Raw genomic sequence first — 24,245 nt, 5'->3', positions numbered from 1 at the left:
TAAATAAAATGCATGATTTTTCTAGAAAATACCTGTCCTGTATCTCTAAAATGAAATATTTCGGCCACGAAATATTTCGTCGATGGTCTAACAATAAACCATCAAAAGGAAGATTACTCATTGAGTATTTCGCATTACAGGTGGTCCGTTGCCAAGCTGAGGGATGCCACGCGTCTCTAGCAACGACTATGGCCACGTAGTATGTCATTCGCACTCCAATTGTGCAGTAACCTTGGATGACTACGTGGCCTGGCACCCGGACGCTTGTACCGTCTGTTACGAGCTTGTTTTGTTGTTGACTGATGAACAGGTAAGGATGTTACAGAATTATCTTATATACTGAGAATATAGTAAGGAAATTTGTATACTGTTCTGGTCTGCCACTAAAACAAAGATTGCCTTACAGGCGGACAAGTCGATCGTCCACGGCGCGAGGGCGTCCCTACGCAAGTGGGTGGCGGGGTTCGGCAGATACGCACCAAAAGGCCGGCCCCATGTTTTGGATGCTGGCCTTTGCAAGAAGATCTTTCCAGGCGCCACCTTCACAACTGCGGTGCCCAGGGACGTTGCCGGACCCCTCATTGAAGCTATCCGCATTGAGACGACGGCCGCTTTAGGGGAGAAGCAGGACTTTACGGAGGAAGGGGCGGCGATCAACCTCAACGTCGAGCCGATGGTCACGGAGGACCAGGTAGGTGGGGAGGTAAGTGGGGCGAGTTCCCATCCTTCTCCTTCCCTGTCTTCAACTCCATCCTTTAAGGGTTTTTCGAAACCCATTAAAGAACAAGGAATGCCGTCGGTTATTCCTAAAGTCAAGAAGACTTTAAAAAAGAAAAGCAACTCTGTTCCGCCAGCGGCGAATGAGTCGTCTTCGGTGTCACAACCGTCGACATCATCTGTCATTCAGCCTGCTGCCACAAATCCTTCCCCTACCGAAGGTACAGGGTCAGTCCCAAGGGCGGCGGAACAGTTCTTCGACCCTGAATCCTTCACTAACCAGCTGCTAGCTAGAATTAGTGGAGTAGTAGATCAGAGGATAGATGCACACCTCAGATCAACACCGAACATCTCAAACCATGCTCTCTCGTCATTGACTGAGAGAATCAAGCCCATTGAGGAGATGCTCTCAAGCCTCTTTAGATCCGGAACACCAGCTGTATCAATGATGGTTCCGGATACTTCAAAGCTTCCCCCCTTCGATAAGGAAAACCCTTGGAGGTTGGCCTTAAATGCTCCCTTTGTAGAAGGAAGATTGACTATAGAAGGGTGTGGAACAAGACCAATAGAGGACTACGAGCTATTCCCAGCCGGTATGAAGTTTCCGTTCCCGGGTTTTGTCAGACTAGCACAACATGCGCTAGTCAGAATAGACAAAATACCAAAGGAAACAGTAATCTTTCCCAGGGAACAGGCCCAAGCTGTCTGGGTCCGTTTCCTAACAGAACTGAATTGTGTCAATACCAAATTGACACCACACAAGGGAAAGTATACAATGTTTGTTACCCCAGATGGTCTTCCGTCACCATGTACAACCAAGGTGGCGGAGTTGTCATTGCAAGCAATCTATAATGACAAACCCGTCCCAGCCCTGAAGGAAACAGAGCCAACATCTTTGCTCTTGCCCTCAGGAGCAGACATTTGGGTAAATGCTCCGGTTACGTTCACGACTGGTAAACTAGAACCGGATTGTGCTTCGGACTTGTTCTCCGAACGACTGCCCAAACTCCCCGGACATTTGATCAAGGGTGAATTTGAGGCAAGGACAAAGTTAGCCAGGACTATCAACTCCGTCACCTCGGCGGAGTTGCTAGCCACAACATACGAAGACGAACCAGTCCTTCAGGTCTTAACGAAAAGTCTTTTACAGACTCTTCAATCAGACCTGACTGAGTTCGCAAGTGCAAGAAGGGCTTGTAGGAAACATGTTTTGGCTGAAGCTACAGTCAAACATGAACCCAATAAGCTCATTAGATCATCCATTTGGGGAGAAAACCTCTTCCCCAAAGAGGAGATAAATTCCATATTGCACGAAGCAGCTAGGGTTAACCAAAGTCTGAGAGTGAGGTGGGGTCTTCCTACGAAACGCCATTTTGATGTGTCTCCTCATCAACAAGCACCTAAAAAGAAGGCGAGAAGGTATAACCCTTACCAGACGGCCCGTCCTCATGGATATATGCAGGCAGTGCCGTCCACCTCAAAGGTAACACCACCACAACAATATGTATTGGTTCAGCCATTCTCGGAACCTCAACCTTCGACTTCATCGCAAGTTGTGGCTTCCCCAGCATATAATCCTGCAAGAGGTGCCTTTCATACATATAGCAGACATGCTGGGAGTAGTCGAGCCAGAAGAGGCTCCAGACTGCGAGGTGGAGTCAAGGGTAGAGGATTCCGAGGAGGTAGAGTAACTAGACCAGATTCCAACCAGTAAAATCTCCCAGGTAGGGGGGAGACTGTACTTGTTCAAAGGTCGATGGACCTTCAGTCCATGGACCCACAGTTTAATATCAAAAGGTCTAGGCTGGAAGTGGGAGAAGGGCCATCCCCCTCCAGTCAACTTCTTTCAAAAACCAACAGAGGACCTCTTAGAATATACAAAGAATCTTCTTTAGAAACGTGCCATAAGAGGGTGAAGAGCATAAGATTCCAAGAACGATTGTTCAGTGTCCCAAAGAAGGACTCGAACAAAAGACGGGTAATCCTGGACTTGTCTCGGCTGAATTCCTACATTCACTGCGACAAGTTCCATATGCTGACAATCTCACAGGTACGGACCTTACTTCCCCGTGGGCCGTCACCACCTCTATAGATCTTACAGACACTTACTATCGCGTTCCAATAATCAGAAACTTCTCTCCATACCTAGGATTCAAGCTAGGCAAGAAAGCCTGCTCATTCAAGGTAATGCCCTTCGGACTCAATATAGCACGCAGGGTATTCATGAAATTAGGGGAGACAGTAGTTCAGGAATTGAGGAAGAAAGGAATACTTTTAGTAGCCTACCTGGACGATTGGTTAATTTGGACAAACAACGAAGCAGAATGTCGAAGGTCAACATCCAAAGTACTGGAATTTCAAAAATTTTCTAGGCTTCCAGGTGAATATGGCAAAGTCCAGACTGACTCCACAATCCCAGTTCCAATGGTTAGGAATTCAGTGGGACCTGAAGAAACACAGGCTATCTCTACCGTCCAAAAGGTCAAAGAGATAGTAAAAGCTACAAAACGCTTTGTTGGAAAACGACGGTCATCTCGAAGGGAACAGGAGAGAATCCTAGGCTCCCTTCAATTTGCATCAGTGACAGATGTTCTACTAAAAACCAGATTAAAAGATAGTAATCAGGTTTGGAGATCAAGAGCAAAAATCTCAAATTCAGAAACAAAGTTTCAAGAATTCCAGATATTCTGAAAAAGAGACTTATTCCATGGACGAAACAACGGAACCTATCCAATCAGTTCCGCTACAATTTCCTCCCCCATCTCTGATCATCCACACACATGCATCCCTGAGCGGCTGGCGGGGATATTCACCCCTCAAGAAAGTTCAAGGGACATGGTCACAAACATTCAGTCAATTCCACATAAATGTATTGGAAACAATGGCAGTGTTCCTGACATTGAGAAAATTACAACCGTCCAAGAAGATCCACATCCAAATCGTATCGGACAGCTCTACAGTCGTCCATTGCATAAACAGAAGAGGATCCAAATCAAACAAAGTAAATCATGTAATGATAGCAATATTCCTATTAGCGGAAATGAACCACTGGCATCTGTCAGCAACTAGCCTGCTATGTAGCTCTCAATATAGACAACAATGCCTTTGCGATCGATGCAATGTCTTTAGATTGGAACAAATAGGAAAGAATATATCTCTTTCCACCAGTGAACCTCCTCTTGAAGGTGCTTCACAAGCTACGATTATTCAGAAGCCAGTTGGCACTAGTGACACCCAATTGGCCGAAGAGCAATTGGTATCCACTTATCATGGAGATGAAACTCAAACCTCAGAAGATTCCATCCCCGAAATTAACACAAACAGTACAAACGCAAACTGTGTCAGCTTCCTCAAGAATTCTGAATGCCCTAACTTATGGACTTCATGAAGTTCGCGGCACAAAAGGAAGCGAAAATATATCCGTTAAACATTCTATTTGTAGAATCGGATGAGAGAGATTCTACAATTAGACAGTATGACTCCGCAGTTAAGAAACTAGCTGTTTTTAAATGATATAAATGTACAAGAGATGGATACTAATCTTACCATTTCTTTCTTTAGATCATTACATGAGAAAGGCCTAGCTGCCAGTACTATTACCACAATTAAATCTGCCCTAAGAAAGATTTTTCAAATAGGTTTCAATAATTGTTCTTATCCAGCACTATTAAGAAAAACATTGTTTTTTGTAGCGCTAGCCTCGGACGCTAGAATATCTGAATTATCAGCACTTTCTAGAAATCCAGGGCATGTGAAATTCCTTCAATCTGGGAAAGTTTTACTTTCACCAGATAGACAATTTTTAACAAAAATGAGGATCCACAAAATAGGTGGACTCCTTGGGAAATTATTCCTCTTCTAGAAGACGAATCATTATGTCCTGTTCATACACTTGAAACCTTTATGACCAGAACATCCTAAATAACAACGGGCTCTCTTTTTATTAGAGAAAAAGAGGGCACGATAACTTCAAGAGGAATTAGGCAACAGATTCTTTATTTTATTAAACAAGCCAAACCCAAATCCAGTTCCACATGTCCATGATATCCGGGCAGTTGCCACATCAACTAATTATTTTATAAATATAAAGTCTGAAGACCTAAAAAAGTACACAGGTTGGAAGTCCCCAACAGTGTTAAGCACCACTATCTCAAAAATTTACAGGCCCCAAAAATTTTTTAGCAGTGGCAGCTGGTACTGTGGTGGTTCCTGAAGAACAAACTAACGGTTCTCCTTAGAAACCTTTGAATAGACTATTCCTATAACTATCTCCCTCTGCATGACCCTTCTACCTTGCATGACTCGCTCACACTCTCCACCATACCTTGTTTGCCGGACCGGGTGAAACGTTTGTTGTCGATCCCGTTACCGAATTAGTATATAAGATTGCACAATATGTATATATGGCTATTAAGTATTAGTGTATTGCCTTGATTGGTCTGTATGACACATAATTAAGACCAATAACTTCATATTATGTACAATTTTAAGTATTATATAAGTATTACTATTATGGTTAAGAATATATTAAGAAATAACTTCTTACAGATAGTAAGTTAAGATTAAATAGTAAAACTATTTATAATTTTGTACTCTGAATGTCATTAACCTGGTTTTACATATAATTTTACACTAAAAACTTGTAGCATTCTCTGGTATGTTTTCATAGGGCGACACTGGTCGACACCAGAAAAGGGATTTTGACGTAGGAAAAATCTATTTCTGGGGGAAGACCTGTGTCGCCCTATGAACCCTAGCCCTATTAACATTTCTTCCCACCCTGACTAATCCAAGTTTATAGATCTAATCAGGAATGCAAGATGGCGCTTCGGTAGTAGTAGTAGTGGCGAGCCGGGACGAGTAGTGAGATTCCGTTGTAACGGCTCCCACCAAAAGAGAGGGATTTTGAAGGGAATCTTCTTAATGGCAGAAGCCCTGTGGTTTGTGGTAACACATCGCCCCTATACTATACCGACACCCTTGGGTGATCGTGCTGGGGGTAGTAACCTCAGCATAAATATGTTAGCTTTTTTCTCTGGTATATGATAGAGCTATTTATACTGGGAAAAATGAATAACAGGCATTTTTCATAGGGCGACACAGGTCTTCCCCCAGAAATAGATTTTTCCTACGTCAAAATCCCTTTTATGGTGAATTTTTGAAAAAAAAAATTTTTTTACGTCCGCGCGTTACGAATTCATGCATCATTTTGTGATAATATTTTTTCTGTGTTGCTTTGATCGTTTTACAATGTGTTATATATCAAAATTATTGCAATTTAGTGTACAACGGAAAAAAAGTAACTCGTTAAGTTAGCTTTAACCGTTTTTTGCACAGCTCGATTTGAATACAATTATGTATGAATTTCTTTTTTTTTCGCTACCATATATCGCATTATTTATATATAAGAGATTTTTTTTCATTTCTGATGGTTGTATACTAAACTTCAGGCGCAAAAAAAAAAAAAAAAAGGAGCCAAAATTGAACTCTTAATCTTGAAAACTAAGCATGCTGTGAATTTTTGAAAAAATTATTTTCTCCGCTTCTGCGCTCACTCCAAACTTGCCTCGGCATACTGGAGACGTTTTGGTTTTTAGGGCTTAAGCGTAAAAAAAAAAAAAAAAAAAAAAAAAAAAAAAAAAAAAAAAAACAAAAAAAAAAAAAAAAAAAAAAAAAAAAAAAAAAAAAAAAGGGAGCCCCACGTGGGTATGTAATAGCACATGTGTATGTAGGCTTCTAGCTGTAATCCATTGGCTAGTAGGCTACATACGTATGTACAGTAGTAGTATGTACTATACTCCATATATTTTTAATGGCTAATGTAAAATAACTTTAAAACTGTCTTGAATTGAGTTTAAGGTAATAGTTGAAGACATATTTGGTGCTTGAACTAAAGTAGGCAGTTATAAACATTGGAATAGTGGTCTTGGGTGGGTTAACCATTAAAGTAGGCAGTTTAAAGCAATTTTTGAAGGGGGTACCAGGATAACACGGGTATTTACTTATCACGGGTTCTGGGCCCTACACCCCCGCGATTAACGAGGCCCTACTGTAGATAAAATGCCAGGAATAGGCCAAAGGCAAAGAACTGGGACTAAAGAAATCATTCAGGAAAATAAAGAAACAATAAAATTAAAAGACTGCTCAATGGCAGAGCCTTTCATACTAAAACACAAAAAGGCAATAAATAAATTTACTCATGTTTACATACATACATAGGAAAAAGTTGCATTAAATTTAATAAGAAATTTTTAAAATGTTTATCTAAAATTCATTAATTGTTCTGAAGTTTTTGTATTTTCATTATATTCTTATTTCTTATATTTTATTAATTAAATCAAGAGTGCCTTAGAAACGTCAAAATTGGAACCACTGAAAATGTGAAAGATTCTGACAACATTTCTCTGCCAGTTGTATTTTGGACACTTACATAAAACACGTCTGAAAGTTACCAACACCTTGCACTCTGGAGCAGGGTCTCATGGGCTGCTCATCAAGTGCCCATGTGTCAGAAGAGTGTGGCCTATACGTGGATGTGTCAGGATTGCTTGTGTGTGTGTCTCTCTCTGATATGCGGAACTCCATTTGGTAACATCAGGTTTTATTTGATTTAGTTTACTACTTTCAGGTTCTTCGTTCCATATACTCTGACATTTATTTACACTGATTGTTTATATATATGCACCATGGTCACTAATAGGGATGTTTACATTTGCTCTCATCTTGTGGACTGCTTCCTTGGCTTGCTTATCAGTCTCTTTGTTTCCTTTTATTCTGACAGGGGCAGGGATCCTACATTATTTCAATTTGTTTCCTTTATTACACACTATTTATGGAGTCAAAACTTAATCTACCTGTTGTGAAATATTATTTTTGGGATTGTAACTTTTAATGGCTTCCATAGTCTCTAGAGTCGCTATAAATCACAAAACTGTCAGGAGTTCTTTGGTTATTTGGCCGATGTTATTGCACAGAACTCTGCTGTAAATACCGAGGCAGTATTGGGAAGAGAGAACTAGCATGTTTTGTCCTGGAACACTGCAGAATATCCCACTCCGTATTCTGATCTGGAACAATCCGTATATAGTGTAATGTGGACCTTTTCGACTCATGCGCTCTATCCCATGTTGTCTACAATGTTCTGGGGTATGCGAGTACTTTTTTTGATAAATATTTTAATTTCGTGCAAATATTTAAGTTTACCAACTTTGTCATTTTTGTTGGGCTGGTTGTGTAATTTATATATTGCATAATTATCATTTTTTATTTGTATATTTAATGTTTGATATTTGCAAGTCAACAAAGTTTACAGGTACCATGTCATGACATACTTTGTTATGTACACATGGCTATGCCTAAATTTCCTTCTCCTTCTGTAGATGTAGATACTAAAGTATATTTATCTATTGTTGATATTGTTTTATTGACATGTTGTAAACATAATATTATTGGTTCGTATTCTCTCAGTAAGCGTTGTAATTCTCCCAAATTCCCAAGACCTTAAAGAGGTTACGAACTACATGATCAATCTCCGATGAAGAAATTAACATCTTCGCATCCTAAATTCCCCCTCTCCTATTCGCGTCCACAAGGCCTGAGAAATCCCCCTCGGAGGAGGCAGACACTCCCAAGGAAGGAGGAGCTTTCCTGGTTGCATAGAACCAGTAACGTTTCATTAGGAGCAAAGGAGGGAAGGCGAAAGACACTTTGCCTTGTTCCCTCTTAGAAGACAGCTATTCATCCTCATAGCGAAGAGCCTGCCAAGCTGCAAAGGATAGGACTAACTTAGGAAGGAGATAAACTAGGAGTGGCAGGTGCCAAATGGTCCGGAAAATAATCCTAAAGAAATCTCACCAAAGAAGTGTATGTTGGCAGAGGTTGAGCTGTGTCCTGCTCTAAATTCTGCTCTTGCCTTTCATTCTCCTAAGACACAGGTGACAGGGGCGGTTCTTTCTTTTTTGACAGCGGCGTCTTACTCTTAAAGGAGGACTACAACTCTTCGAAGTGCTGTTGAAAAGGAAAGCCAAAAAGCCATCCATATGAAGATGAAGAAGGTCCACAGAGCTACAGTAGTACCTCGAGATACGAAATTAATCCGTTCCGAGGCACCCTTCGTATCATGAGTTTTTCGTACCTTGGACCACATTTTACATGTAAAATGGCTAATCCGTTCCAAGCCCTCCAAAAACACCCCAGTAAATTTCATAATAAAGCTAAATTGACCTATAAACAATGAAATACTACACAATTTGGACCATTCAATACGTAACTTAATAATAAAAATTCAAAACCTGTAAATAAAGTGTATATTAGTGTACAAGAAATATTATTACTGTAACGTAAAATGTGGAAGCTTACCTTTCGAGTGAGGCTATCTCCGAAAGTGGCGGGAGAGGAGGAGGAGGACAAACGGCAGATACGTACATTTAACTTTACGAAACATAAAAAAATGTCAGAAAAACAAACTAAACTTTACAAAACACATTAACAAAACTGTAACACTTAACTTTACAAAAAACTTAAAATAAAATTTATTTTGTCTATTTTTTATTTTTACATTTCTTTTTACTTTTTTATACTTTACGTAATTTCTATTCCTTCACCACCGAATGGATGCCAGTCCGTTTACGGAATTTTTCGAACCACCCATGAGAAGCCTTGAACTCTGGGGTTGCCGGTGATGTCCCCTCTCCGCCGTAGTCTTCGGCTTGGGCAATCAAATCGCCGAAAATAGCGCTGGCCTTCTGGCAGATTGCCGTCTCAGTTATCGTATTGCCATCGATTTCTTTGTCCTCGATCCATACAAGAAGCAGCCTTTCCATTTCATTATGCACATGGCTCCTCTTGTTGGACAAAATAGTCACGCCCTTGGAAGGTGTAGCTGCTTTGATGGCTTCCTTCTGCTTAAGGATGGTGCCTAACGTCGACGGATTTCGGCCGTATTCCTTAGCGATCACACTCAACCGGAAGCCAGCTTCATATATTTTTATTATCACCATTTTTGTCTCCATAGAAAGCATTCTCTTCTTTCTGTGAACTTCAGCAACTTTCTTGGGACCCATGACTAATATGTACTGTACGTAATTAAGTTACGTATGTAGTACGTATACTAATTAGGTTCTCACAACACGATAAAGTAGCACAACGAAATCACTAACGAATTTACGATACTAAACGAAATCGTTGGACCGAACGAATGCCACATGTGTAGGATAAAGCTTCGGGTGCGAAGTGGCCGAGCGAAGGCACGCCACCACGTAAGATGCATGATGGGAGGGATGCTGTCCAATAGGAGAGGATCTCATGGCTTGGCTAGCATCAGGAACCAATGGGGGAGCAGGAGGATGGTGGCGAGTCTACTAGAACTAAGATGGCAGCGCGCGGCGCGAGCTTCAAAATTGTTATCGGCCGAATCTCGGACTTTCAGAAACGTTTATTATCTTGAAAACTTTTCGTATGTAGAGCAGTAAAATTTTTCACGTTGGCTTTCGTATCTCGAGTTTTTCGTAAGTTGAGCCTTTTGTATCTCGAGGTACCACTGTACTGATGTAACCTGGGAGCCAGCATAAATCCAATTGAGGGGTGCGATGTTGTGATACCTGTTTAACAGAAGCAGTTGGTAACTGGTTACCTACACTAGCGATGTTGGCGCCAACGTGAAAGTTTTAATTTTGGTCTGCCATGGTAGGGACCCTAACCAGGTAGGGACCCTATAGTTGAATAATTACTTGGTAAGACCCTGAATAAAATTATGCATTACTAAAAATATTAAACAAACTTGACTACAATATCATCAGTCACTTCATTTATAAATCACCAAAATTCCTGAAATAGATAATTTAACATTATATTATATTATATTGGCTGGTCTTTGTACTTGATTACAAATACGAATACCACAAGATGTCGGGAAAAATCTTATGAAATACAATAAAATCAGGTATGATGCAAATGACTAAACAATAAAAAAAGGGAAAAACTATTGCATTTTCTATATTAATGGAACAGATGTTTTTAAGCTAAGATTGATCACAATATAATTACAAGCATATAAATTCTAAATTTTCTACCTCTTGCTTGGACAACTTGAGTGGGATAACACTTCTTTTGTGGAACAACCTTTCACAAGTCTGGCATCCCACCCATGGAGAATTTGCTCCACTCTTCCCTTTGAATACCCCACGTTCATCCAGTTCACTTTCGCTGTTATCATTGCTTACCTCAATTCCTCAACACCATTGAAATCACTCAATCATTGTCTTCATCTAGCATTTGCGCTTGGGCAGTGCTCTTGCCTTTCCCCTTCCTTTCGCTTTGCTTCCTCTTGCCAGCTTTTTTGCCTCTCTTTCCTTCTTATGTTGCTCCTTTTTCTCTTCAAATAGCCTTTTCTTCCTTTCATTTATCTTCAAGTATCTTTTAGAGTCTGATGTTCGCTCAGCAATTCCTGGAGGTGTTGTTGCAGAGGGAATCCCAGATGGGCCAGGTAAAGAGATGTCACTACTACTAAGTTGGTATTGAAGCCCACTTTTAGAGGGAAAAGCTTGTGGGAAAGGTGCAATCTCACTAGCATCTGCCAGAGGCTGAGTTTCCCCAGCATATGGATTCCTCTCGGCAGGACACGGCTTAATCATCTCAAGTTCCTTCCATACCATATAAGACGTGCTTGGGGAACGACCTCGACCTAAATCAGTCTTCCTCGTTTTGTAAAGGGCTAATTCATCCTGTGGGACCACAGCCTCTAAACGTTTCAGCTGTGCTCTTTGTCCCATGATAAAACCTTGGTTGAAGATTTCCTCATAAGATGCATAAGATGTGGGTTCTACTACTGATGTAACTGTAGAGGTCTCCGAAAGTTGGACAGGAAAAGTATCCTCTTCTTTTTCTGCCGTAACAAACTCGGAGGTGTCGATGGCATTGTGGTTGAAAGGGACCAAACCTGTCGACCTGAATCCACTTATTATATTTTCAGGTATATTAACTTCTTTGATGGCCTTCAATAATACATATGGGAAATGTTTCTTTGGCATGTCCACGGATGAAAGTTTCCCCCAGACTTTATTATATGCCCTTCTGTACTCTGCCTTGAGTGGCTTGAATACAGACACATCAAGTGGCTGCATTACATGGGAGGAGTAGGGAGGAAGGTAGTAAATAAGGATTTTCTTATCACGGGCAAATCTTAGCGTGTCCAAATTTAAGTGGGTTAAGGAGCCATCCAGAATTAAGAGAACAGGTCTTCTAATATTCTTTTTCACAAGCTCATTTTCAAAAATGTTACCCAGCCAGTCATGAAACAGGTCTGCTGTCATCAACCCAGAATCAGAACACCCTCTACGGTAAGAATCTGCTTCCATATCATGGTGCTTCACATATACAGACACAGTTTTCCCTTTATTAATTATAAAAGGACTCATGAGACTTCCATCAGCTGAAGCACAGCACAAGACATTTATCATTGGCTTACCCATTCCTGAAACTTTACAAGCAGCTTGAGTCCCCTTGTTATCACAAACCTCGTAAGTCCCGTCTTGTGAGCTGATGACAATACCTGTCTCACTGCAGGTGAAAACTCGCGATCCATTATATGGGCTTAAAAACCCATCTGCATTTAGGCCCTCAGCCACTAAAAAGGTTTGCAAATTTTGGAAAAATGTGGATATTGTTTTTGAGGTTAAGGTACCCTTCAACTGACCTAGATTTTCCGATAATTGGTTGGCCACCTCAGGGTGTCGCTTCAGGAATCTGTCTGTCCATCCATGAGTCGGTATATTTTCATTTGGGAAAATTTTCTTCTTCTTTTGATTAAGAGTATGCTGGACTACCAATAGCAGACTCTGTTTGATCTGAGGATGGCCAATCCTAGCCATCTCGAGGCACCAGTCTACTATATCTCTTTCTACATCAGCAGGCAGCCATGGCACACCCTTTTGTGGGCTCTTATCCAGGCCCAATCGTAAATATTTTGTTATAGTGCAACGGGCTATTGAATATTTTCTAGCAATCTGACGTATTGATGACCCTGCTTCCACTTCTGCCAAAGCCTTTCTGATTTCCTCGTAAGATGCAACTTTAGAGGTCTCCAGAAGTTGGACAGAGGCGTCGATGGCATTGGGGTTGAAAGGGACCAAACCTGTTGACTGGAATCCACTTATTATATTTTCAGGTATATTAACTTCTTTGATGGACTTCATTAATATATATGGGAAATGTTTCATTGGCATGTCCTTGGATGAAATTTCCCCCCAAACTTTATTGTATACCCTTCTGTACTCTGCCTTGAGTGGCTTCAATACAGACACATCAAGTGGCTGCATTACATGGGAGGAGTAGGGAGGAAGGTGGTACATAAGGATTTTCTTATCACGGGCAAATCTTAGTGTGTCCCAATTTAAGTAGCTTAAGAAGCCATCCAGAATTAAGAGAACAGGTCTTCTAATATTCTTTTTCACAAGCTCATTTTCAAAAATGTTACCCAGCCAGTCATGAAACAGGTCTGCTGTCATTAACCCAGAATCAGAGCATCCTCTATGGTAAGAATCTGCCTCCAAATCCTGGTGCTTCACATATTCAGTCGGAGTTTTCCCTTTATTAACTATAAAAGGCCTCATGAGGCTTCCATCAGCTGAAGCACAGCACAGGACAGTCGTCATGGGCTTCCCCTTTTCTGAGACTTTACAAGAAGCCACAGTACCCTTTTTATCCCAAACCTTGGAAGCCCCATCTTGTGCACTGATGACAATACCTGTGTTATTGCAGGTGAAAACTCGCGATGCATTATCTGGGCTTAAAAATTCATTTGCATTTAGACCCTCAGCCACTAAAAAGGATTGCAAATTCTGGAAAAATGAGGAGACTGTTTTTAAGGTTAAGGTACCCTTTTTTTTTGAGGTTATGGAAGCCCTCAAGGGACCAAGATTTTCTGGTATCCGGTTGGACAACTCAGGGTGTCGCTTCAGGAATCTAGTTATCCATCCATGAGTCGGTAGATTTTCCTTTTGGAAAATTTTCTTTTTCTTTTGATTAAGAATACGCTGAACTACCAATGGCAGGCTCTGTTTGGTCTGAGGATGGCCAATCCTAGCCATTTCAAGGCACCAGTCTACTATCTCCCTTTCTACATCAGCAGACAGCCATGGCATAGCACTTGATTTTGGGCCATTATCCAGGCCCATTTGTATCCGCTTTGATAAAGTGCTACGGGATATTGAATATTTTTTAGCAATCTGACGTATTGATATCCCTGCTTCCACTTCTGCCACAGCCTTTCTGAATATTTCTCTCTTTTCTTCTTCTGACAGCTTCTGTGGAACGTGCACCTCTGACTCTCCTACCGTATCAGGATTCCCCTCTTCAACCTCCAAGCCTCCTGAACCTTCGGGCAAATTTGTCCCTGTATGTTCAGCCATGACTCAAAGCCTATAAAATAAAGAAAAAAGTGGACATTAGAGGATTGCTTAGTCCATTCTTTGACTGCTCTCACGATAAAACCAAATGGCTTATACACAAATATATGCAATCGAATTCCTTTCACACTTTCAATATTAATTTAGACCTAGGGTTGCCAATTTTCTGGGACATGTTCCGATTTTAATCCTTTTGTCCCCTGTTCCCCGTTGACCATTCTGTGACACCCGTATTGTCCTGATTTTAGTTCACCATAATAATTCCTACTTGAAGTGAATGACTACTACGTCACTTGCTATGACTATCTTCAGAGGGCGTTTCATCTTCAGAAGGTTTTGATCACTTTCCATGGAAGTTATTGGATACTCTTCCAGCATGGGAACAAGTCCAATCATCTTGTCTTGTGTTAAAAAACGAAGGTTGAAGAACTGACGCAAACATCCTTTTTTTGACAGCAGTCAGCATTGAAAAATCTCCTTGGTAAACATATGGAGATCAAGCCTGATGAATGAGTGACCATGCTGTGCAATGAAAGATGAAGTTCTATATATCCTTCAGCAGATGGAATTGAAAGAACAGTATTCAGAGATGTTAATTTTGCGCCAGTATTTATTAAGCATTCCACCTCATAATGCCATTGGTGAGCGAGTATTCTCAATCATGGATATCCAGTGGATGACAAGTGAAACAAGCTGGATGTGGCTTCTGTGGAAGCAGTCTTTCAATGCAAATGGAACCTTAATTTCAATGCAAAGAATTTCATAGGTATGTGCTAGAAAATAGGGACCTAATAAAAATAGCAACATCATAAGGGAAATATAAATAATGTTTTTAGTTCCTTTTTTTTGGTGCAAATTTCTTATTTCTATTCATACTCATACGCTTCCAATGAAAAGAATTTTTTAGTATAATTTCTGTATTTAATTATTGTGCTGCTAATTAATTTTTCCAAATTATTTCCACTTTTTGAATACTACAATTAAAATTTTTGTTTTATGTTTTTCACTTATGTGATAATTGTCTCTTTGTCTTTATAATATACTGGTCTGGGAATGTTTAAAGGTATAAATTTATGTAAGGTGAGTAATTGTAATTGTCCCTGCAGTTCTTAGCTTTTAAGGGGGCTGGCTGGAACCCTTATATATGGGGGTATAGGGTGAAAAAATGCAAAGTCATGAAAAAATTTATGGAGCTTCATATGGCAATTGAGAATACATATACGAAATACTTCGTCAAAATTCCTCTTACTTTCGTAGTTACAGGGTAATTAGTGAACATAACTCAATAAGCCTACTTTCGTAGTTACAGGGTAATTAGTGAACATAACTGAATAAGCCTAAAACATTCATCCATACAAGAAAATGCAATATTTCTTCTATTACCGTAAATTTTCATAATTGTTGTCAAAGAAATTGGGAGAAATGGCATCTGTAGAGATTCCGTGGGTCGCAGAGGGGAGTATCAACTTGTACAACCATTCAGTGCGAGCACAGACTCCAAGTAGTCTACACGTTTGACTTTCACCTCTGACATTCGCTTGCTTTAACATATGTTTCTCTATGTTTCGACAAGAATTTCATCATGCCAATGAGGAAAAGACAAGGAAAACATCTAGCTAACATTCAGAAGAAGAAAATTCGCTGTAATAAGCCGAGTTAATGAAGGAGAGAGAGAGAGTTGCGTAGGAAGGAGTGCCCCGTCTTGCCTGACGCAGTGCCCCAAGCTACAATATATGAGCAAAGGGATCATCATTTATGATTAAATTATGATAAATAAAATAGTTTTGGTTTATTGATACACAAAAAAGAAATATACATTCATAATAATCATTATTTATTAACATTGTCGTTATAAAAATACGAAGAAAAACTTTGAATGCCCGTATCTCAAAACTATAGTTATTGACCTTCAAAATCTATTTTCTCACTTACTTTTAAAGCTATAACATTGGAATTTGGTATATAACTCAAGAGAGACATTATAGAACAATCAAATGAAGCCCTATTTTCCAATTTTTGTATCGTCTTTTTTTTTTATAAATTTTGTTTTCCTAATTTATAGGGTTTATTTTTTACCATAATGAAAAAATCATATCTAGCAAAAAAATGACTTTTAGAGAAAAAAAACTCCTCATTCGATTGGAGGTCACATCAGGTCTATATATGGTAGTAATCCCAGGTCTTGATATTAAATATCAAGGGAGGATACAAAAACTCAACAAACAATTAACACAAGATTTCTCCCACTAATTCATTGTAATAATTCTCCATGAATAATTATCTGTGATAATTATAAAATAATCTATGAAATATCTCAAATCTCTCGTAAAACAAGTCTCAAGTAATGATAATTATACTTTACCCTTAAACGCCAAGGCGGTAAATAAAAAATATTTTTTTCAAAAAATCACAGTGCGCTTAGTTTTCAAGATTAAGAGTTCATTTTTGGCTCCTTTTTTTTGTCATTGCTTGAAGTTTAGTATGCAACCATCAGAAATGAAACAAATTATCATTATCATATATAAATAATGCGATATATGATAGCGCAAAAACGAAATTTCATATATAATTGTATTCAAATCGCGCTATGCGCCAAACGGTTATAGGTAACAAGTTACTTTTTTTTCCGTTGTAATGTGCACTAAATTGCGATCATTTTGGTATATAACACATTGTAAAACGATAAAAGCAACACAGGGAAAATATTATCACAAAATGATGCATGAATTCGTAGCGAGCGGACATAAAAAAATAATTTTTAAAAAAATACACCATAAATCGAAATATTGTTATAGAGACTTGCAATTTGCTTCAAAATGAAGGAAAATGATGGAATATTACGATACTGTAAGAGTTTTAGCTTACAAATGCAGTTTTCGACCATTTCGAACGAGTTAAAGTTGACCGAATGTCGAATTTTTAAAAAAATTTTTTATATGCAAATATAAAAAAAATGAGAAATGCTACAACCTTCCAATAATTTTTGTTATATTGTGCGTTTTTGCGCACATTTTTCATATAAAACTAAAACACAAAAAAGCGTATATGAAAAGGCACAAATATTAGGAAGAATGTGACCTACGCGTTTCGGAGATTCGCTGCCGAGAATCGGCGCGCGGACGGAATAAAAATATTTTTTTCAAATATTCACCATAAATCGAGATATTGTTCTATTTGTTCTTTTTAGGAATTTTTTTACTTGCAATTATGTTTTTAAAGTGAGATAAATGATTGAATATTATTGTTCCTTAGAGACTTGGCAATTAAATGTTTTAAATTTTGTTTTGGTAATGGTTAAGGAAAATGAAATGATTGAATTTAATATAAAGATGTAAGATTTTTATGTTACAAATGCGTTTTTTGACCATTTCGGTTGAGTCAAAGTTGACCGATCGTAGTTTTTTTCCTATTTATCGTACTTTATATGCAAATATTTCAAAAATGAGAAATGCTACAACCTTCCAATATTTTTTGTTATATTGTGCATGTTTTTGCGCACATTTCCATATATAAACCTCTAAAAAAAAGCGTAATATGAAAAGGCACAAATATTAGGAGAATGTGACCTACGCGTTTCGGAGATTTTCGGCCGAGAATCGGCGAGCGGACCGAATAACAATATTTTTTTCAAATATTCACCATAAATCGAGATATTGTTCTAGAGACTTGCAATATGTTTTAAAGTGAAGATAAATGATTGAATATTACTAGACTGTAAGATTTTTATGTTAAAAATGCGAATTTTGACCATTTCGGTTGAGTCAAAGTTGACCGATCGTAGTTTTTTTCGTACTTATCGTACTTTATATGCAAATATTTCAAAAATGAGAAATGCTACAACCTTCCAATATTTTTTGTTATATTGTGCATGTTTTTGCGCACATTTCCATATATAAACCTTTAAAAAAAGCGTAATATGAAAAGGCTCAAATATTAGGAGAATGTGACCTACGCGTTTCGGAGATTTTCGGCCGAGAATCGTCGCACGGAGGGAAAAAAAATATTTTTTTCAAAAATTCACCATAAATCGAGATATTGTTCAAGAGACTAGCAATTTGTTTTAAAATGAAGATAAAGGATTGAATATTACTAGATTGTAAGATTTTTATGTTACAAATGCGTTTTTTGACCTTATTTTCGGTTGAGTCAAAGTTGACCGAGGCTTCGTATTGTTTTTTTTCGGGAAGTACTTATCGTACTTTATATGCAAATATTTCAAAAAATTGAGAAATGCTACAAACTCCTTCCAATAATATTTTTTTTTTATATTGTGCATGTTTTTGCGCACATTTCCATATATAAAACTATAAAATAAGCGTAATATGAAAAGGCACAAATATTAGGAGAATGTGACCTACGCGTTTCGGAGATTTTCGGCAGAGAATCGGCGCGCGGAGGGAAAAAAAATATTTTTTTCAAAAATTCACCATAAATCGAGATATTGTTCTAGAGACTTGCAATTTGTTTTAAAATGAAGATAAATGATTGAATATTACTAGACTGTAAGATTTTTTATGTTATACAATGCGTTTTTGACCTTTTCGGTTGAGTCAAAGTTGATCGATCGTAGTTTTTTTCGTACTTATCGTACTTTATATGCAAATATTTCAAAAATGAGAAATGCTACAACCTTCCAATATTTTTTGTTATATTGTGCATGTTTTTGCACACATTTCCATATATAAAACTATAAAATAAGCGTATTTTCATATATGTACGGAAGGGGAATTTTTTTTTTTCTTAATTGATAATAATTTCATCCCCCCATGGGAGGTAAAGTGAATTTAGATATTAAAGGACATTTGTAGCTTGAATTGATATATAAATGGATCACGGTTCGATGTGATAATTATTCATAACAAAAGGCTACGTGTCTGTTCAAACGCCTTAGAATTGGCCAACATGGTAGACGGGGTTCCATATCGATTCTAATTACGAAAGCATCCAGATCGAGGGTGATTTGTAAGGTCAGAATCGATATGAACTTATAGCGTCGCTGTTGGCTGATTGGATAGCGTCACTGACTGTCCTGATTTCGTCCCCGTCCACTTGGGCGGTGGTTCGATCCCATGGGGGGACGAAATTATTATCAATTAAAAAAATTCCCCTTCGGTATATATGAAAATATATCATTTGGGAGGTAAAGTGAATTTAGATATTAAAGGACATTTGTAGCTTGAATTGATATATAAATGGATCACGGTTCGATGTGATAATTATTCATATAATTATATATATATATATATATATCTATATTATATATATAATATATATATATATATATATCTATATATATATAATATATATATATATATATATATATATATATATATATATATATACTATATATATATTTTTATATAAAAATATATATAACATTCTTCGATTCTGGTACCAATACATAAATAAAAGGAATGCAGGTGACACTTCTCTTTTCGCATACAATGAAATGTCTTATTATTATTTTATCATGCACAGATTCAGATATATAAAAAATTGTAATAAATATAAAAATAAATATAAAATAAATGCATAATACTCACTCGTAATCCTGACTCTTCGTTCTATTCTTGTTTTTCTCCCTCCTCCATTGAAGAGTCTTGCATTTTTTTCCACTCGACATGACGAGGTACAGGTGGAGGAGGGAGACGCGCGCCCTTACTGCGATGGACCCGGCGGCCCCGTGCGCCCTCCGCTGTCGGTTTTAAAGGGGCCCGCTCCAATACATGACTTTAGTGTGGTACTTTCGGTCACACTCCCCTATCCTGACTCAAAGAGCAACTTTGCAGAGACGACAGAAGAACCGGGTGTCTCTCCTTCTGCCATTCATATGGCACACCCGGCACCGTTTCTGCCTTCGCCCTTGTAAGGCCTCCAGTATGTGATCCCCTGGCTGCAGCCGACATGCAGGGTCCACTACCCGACGAGAAGCTGTGATGGCGGGGCCGGCAGCAAGAGGGGCGTCGTCAGCAAGGGGCGGTGGCAGCAGGGGCGTCCGTCAGTAGGGGCGGCGGCAAGCAGGGGCATCGTCAGCAGGGGCGGCAGCAGGTCGAGCGAAGTTGGCCCTCCTATCTGCCCTTTCCTCTAGGGGCAGATCTGCAGCTCGGGGCAGGGGTCAGTTATGGAAGGCCACTCATCGGGATCGAAGTGATGAGGGCATTACCGGCTACTCTAGGAACTGTATGTGGGTCAACCAACGGAAGATTGTCACGCGGAGGTACCCACAGTACAGTATGTAGGCATTTTGGAGGGCCAACTGAAGGATGTATTTGAGGAGCTTCTGTGTCCACCTTCTGGTTCTCCTGGCGAAGGGATAGTACTGGATGAGCTGATCAAAGAGATCAACTCCTCCCATGTGCCTGTTGTAGTGCCCAATGACGGTAGGCCGCTCGGTACGAAACTCCTCAAACACAACTCGGCCCTGTCGACGTGTCTTCTTCCGCTACACGATCTCTTCTTGATGGGTTCATGACTCCTCGTAATCATGGGGACGAGTCGGACACCCTTCCAACAAAAGATGATGAAGACAGCGCCCTTCCGCCGCCACTCTGTCTCTCCTCTTGCCAGGTGTTGCGGATGACTAGCGAACCTCTTGAGGACATTCGGGTCCCCACGCACCAACCGAAGGGTACCACTGACGTGAACACCTGCTTCACACAGTTTCTGGGCCAGGGATACAGAGTTATAATAATTATCCATAAACAGGTGATATACCTGGTTACGGAAACGTCCCACAAGGTTGAATACAGTGTCACGCAGCGTGGAGAAGACCGCGGTATACACTGAAAAGTCCACAACGTATCCAGTGTTGGCCTCGGTAATGAGAAAGAATTTCACACCATATTTCTTTGGCTTCTTGGGGTTATACACTTTTATACTAAGACGTCCTTTGTAAGGCATCATCCCCTCATCCAAAGACAGGTTCTTTCCAGGAATCACGAGATTACTACACCGCTCACGGATATAATCCACACTGTACGCACTAAAATGAGGCGATCACTGTTATTCCGGGGTATGGCCCTTCGTTGAAGGCGTGAAGTACCTGTCCAACGCCAGGAAAATTATCACGGGACATAACCGCCAGGCACATTCGGCATAAATAAAAAATAATTTCTCCTCCAATATTGCCTGACGTCGACAGCAGGTGTCATACCAAAATAAATGTGGAGCCCCAAAAAATGCGCCATGTCAATGAGGTTGCAACCTCGCCAGTAATACGACAAGGTCGTCCTCAGCTCATACCGGCAGTACCGAGCGTAGTCCACCGTCTCGTGTACCAGGTATTCCAGCAATTCCCGCGTCAGGAAAAGCTGGATGAACCCCAAAACAGTCAGGGGTACTGGTACGGTCATCCCAGGGGTTGCCGTGAAGGGGTGGCAAATTAGGAGGCGGTGGGGGTCCTCCGTCCACCCCTCGTCACTCTCCGACGACCGACCTTCACCTTGGCTGGCGCGACGAGCCGACCTTCTACGTGCCCGTGCGCGCGCACGCACACGGGTGCGGGCACAATATTGCACACTACCCACCCCGTTGGCCCATCACCCTCACTTAGGCCCTCACTTTCTGTATCGTCCTCTGCTATAAAACTTGACCCCATATCCCCACCCTCCCCCTCCTCAGATTCCCCCTCGTAAGCACTGAACCCACTGAATTAGAGATGTGAGCCTCAAACGGAGATTGGGGGCATATATTCATCCTCACTTTCATCGGGACTGATGTCCTCATCACTCGATGACCATCCGCCATCAAAATGAGGACTTGCGACATGTTCCCGATCAAGCTCCGATAGATATTCATCTATGTCCCTTGGTTGGAGGCCTCCCAAATGCTTACGAATGCCCCTAAGGATGCCCACATGCTTCCTAGGGGTAACCAAAGGCATACGCTGTGTTCCTAAAACACTTTCAGCCACACGTGGCCGCACAGAACGGCCTTGAGGCGCGGGGTCATGCTGGGTGCTTGGCCCCTCGCCAGCATCCAGGTCCAAAACTCGCCTTACACGATCCCTTCCGACGGGTAAAACGCGCCTTTCGCGGTTCACACGTCGTTGAGACATATCTATGAATGTCCTGTAGCAACACAAATGCTCAAAGTCTCGCACAAGTCCAGAAAAACACGCTTTTCACGAAAGATCGTTCTCGGGTGGTGCGCTACTGATGCTGGCTGGAGCGAGAAGAAGGGATATCGCGCATGCGCACCTGGGTCACGCTTCAAAACAAAACAAGGCCTTGATCCGTGAACTCCCAGCATCCCCCAAGGCACGTGATTCAAAAGTTTTAGGCTGGTAGGCCTATAAGTATTTTTCCGCGAATTTTAAAAAAAACTTTTGTATGTCGACGTAAAATACGTCCAGTCGGCACCCGAGAGACAATTTATCTAGACGTAAAATACGTCCAGTCGGCGTTTAAGGGTTAAGTAACCCTCCCGCAAAATGTCTCATACAATAATAATTAATAATAATAATAATAATAATTCTCCATAGTAATAAATCTCTTGCAAAGATCTCAAGTAAGGGTGAAATTCAAATAGCATACACCAGTAATGCTGAACTCCATGATATCAATCAACACCAGATACACCACCACTTGGCAACACCAATCACCGGCATCGGGCATTACCATTCACCACCAATCACCGGCATTTCAAAGTAATCCCTCCAAAACAATAAAAAAAATAATAATAATAATCTATGTATCCCCATTATATTTGTGTCTTCCCACGAATAAGGAAAACATACACCCATACAATGCATTTCAATTCTCTTTTCTCTTCATTCACAAGAAAGAAAATCTCTTTTCTAAAAAAACTCTGCGGGCATTTCACTTCATCAACTAATCAATCAGCTGATGTCCTGGCATTGAAAAATCACTTTCAAGGGCAAATTCGTCTTCCAACACCCCGACAAAGAAAAAAAAAAATAAAGTTCACCCACACTGAGAAAAAAAAAAAAAAAATTAAAAAAATTCTTTCCCCCCCTACTGAGCATTGAAACACCCCCAGTCAAGCGATAGAACACCCCCTTGAACAGTGTCTGAGGAACCCCCTGAGGTATACACCAGTACCTTCCCCTTGCAATACTCCCTTAACCCCTTCGCCACTGGCCTGCTGCATTGCTGCTAATGCTTGCATACCGCATGAGACCCCCTGTCGACCGCGAGTATCAAATCATTACTGGATCCCTCTAAATTTTATGTTATTCATATTTTTCCTTTACATTCTTATGTGAAAACATTGTGTGTACGGATATCAATGAATATTTTTTTACCCCATTGTCAAAAAATTACAAAAAATATAGTAAGAATATCGAAAAAATAGGAATATTTAGTGGAAAAAGTAATTGCAGAAGTAGGAACTTTTATAAAGTAGTAGAAATAGTAGTAAAGTAATAGAAATAAAGTAGCAGAAAAAGTATTAAAGTAGCAGTAAAATAGTAGTAGTGGTAATAGCAGTACTAGTTTTCTTACTGAAACAGTTATTCCTAGGTTTCATACAGAAACAGCGTATACATCAATGAATGTTTACGCACTGGTAATAATAATAATAAAACAATAATAATAGTAATTGAATGAACTAAATGAATAATAATAATAATAATAATAATAATAATAATGATAATAATGATAATAAAGCAACAGCATCTCGTGACCAATACGGTATATACATATGGGGCCAGTTTATTCACCCGCCCCCCATTATCATCAGCAAGTATTAAAAACACATCTCATCACGAGTAACAGGCCTCCATAGAAGTCCTTTCACCTTACGCTTTCCTGTTGAATGAAAGTACTACTCTGCCCGAGCATTCATCCATTCACACAATTTGTCAATTACATCACCACAAAAAAAGGAGAAAAAATGCACCACGTAAGCAGGCGAAATCTGGTGTGTAAGCAGGATTCCTATTACCACCCTCCATGAATCAGGGAGGGCCTGGGTCTGGGCGCAAGTCACAAGATGGATCAGTTATGAACCGCCAGCCTTCATCGACAAGAGGTTCAATGTCTTTGAAACACTCTTTGTCACTGTCAACCTCTAAGAAATTATCACTATAATCATCATCTGATAGATTTGGCAGGTACTCAGACCCTGACTCTGAAACACTATCATCTGACATGATACTGAAAA

General features: G+C 39.8%; 1 protein-coding gene across 3 annotated transcripts in view; it reads right to left on the bottom strand.

The window, feature by feature from the left end:
* The window catches only part of LOC135204676 (uncharacterized), a 93,528-nt gene that overhangs the window by 58,569 nt on the left and 10,714 nt on the right, over nt 1–24,245 (bottom strand). For 2 of the 3 annotated variants that reach the window (XM_064234832.1, XM_064234831.1), the window contains exon 2: nt 10,938–14,133. In XM_064234832.1, coding sequence (XP_064090902.1) covers nt 10,983–14,123 — 3,141 coding nt within the window. In that variant the 5' untranslated portion in view covers nt 14,124–14,133 and the 3' untranslated portion in view covers nt 10,938–10,982. Of the gene's footprint in view, nt 1–10,937; nt 14,134–24,245 lie in introns of those variants that run through there. The other variant, XM_064234833.1, reaches the window with a different exon arrangement.

This window comes from Macrobrachium nipponense, chromosome 47, assembly GCF_015104395.2.
Source record: "Macrobrachium nipponense isolate FS-2020 chromosome 47, ASM1510439v2, whole genome shotgun sequence".
NCBI lineage: Eukaryota > Metazoa > Arthropoda > Malacostraca > Decapoda > Palaemonidae > Macrobrachium > Macrobrachium nipponense.
The sequence above is the reverse complement of the archived record's forward strand: the minus strand, read 5'-3'. Positions and strand labels throughout refer to the sequence as shown.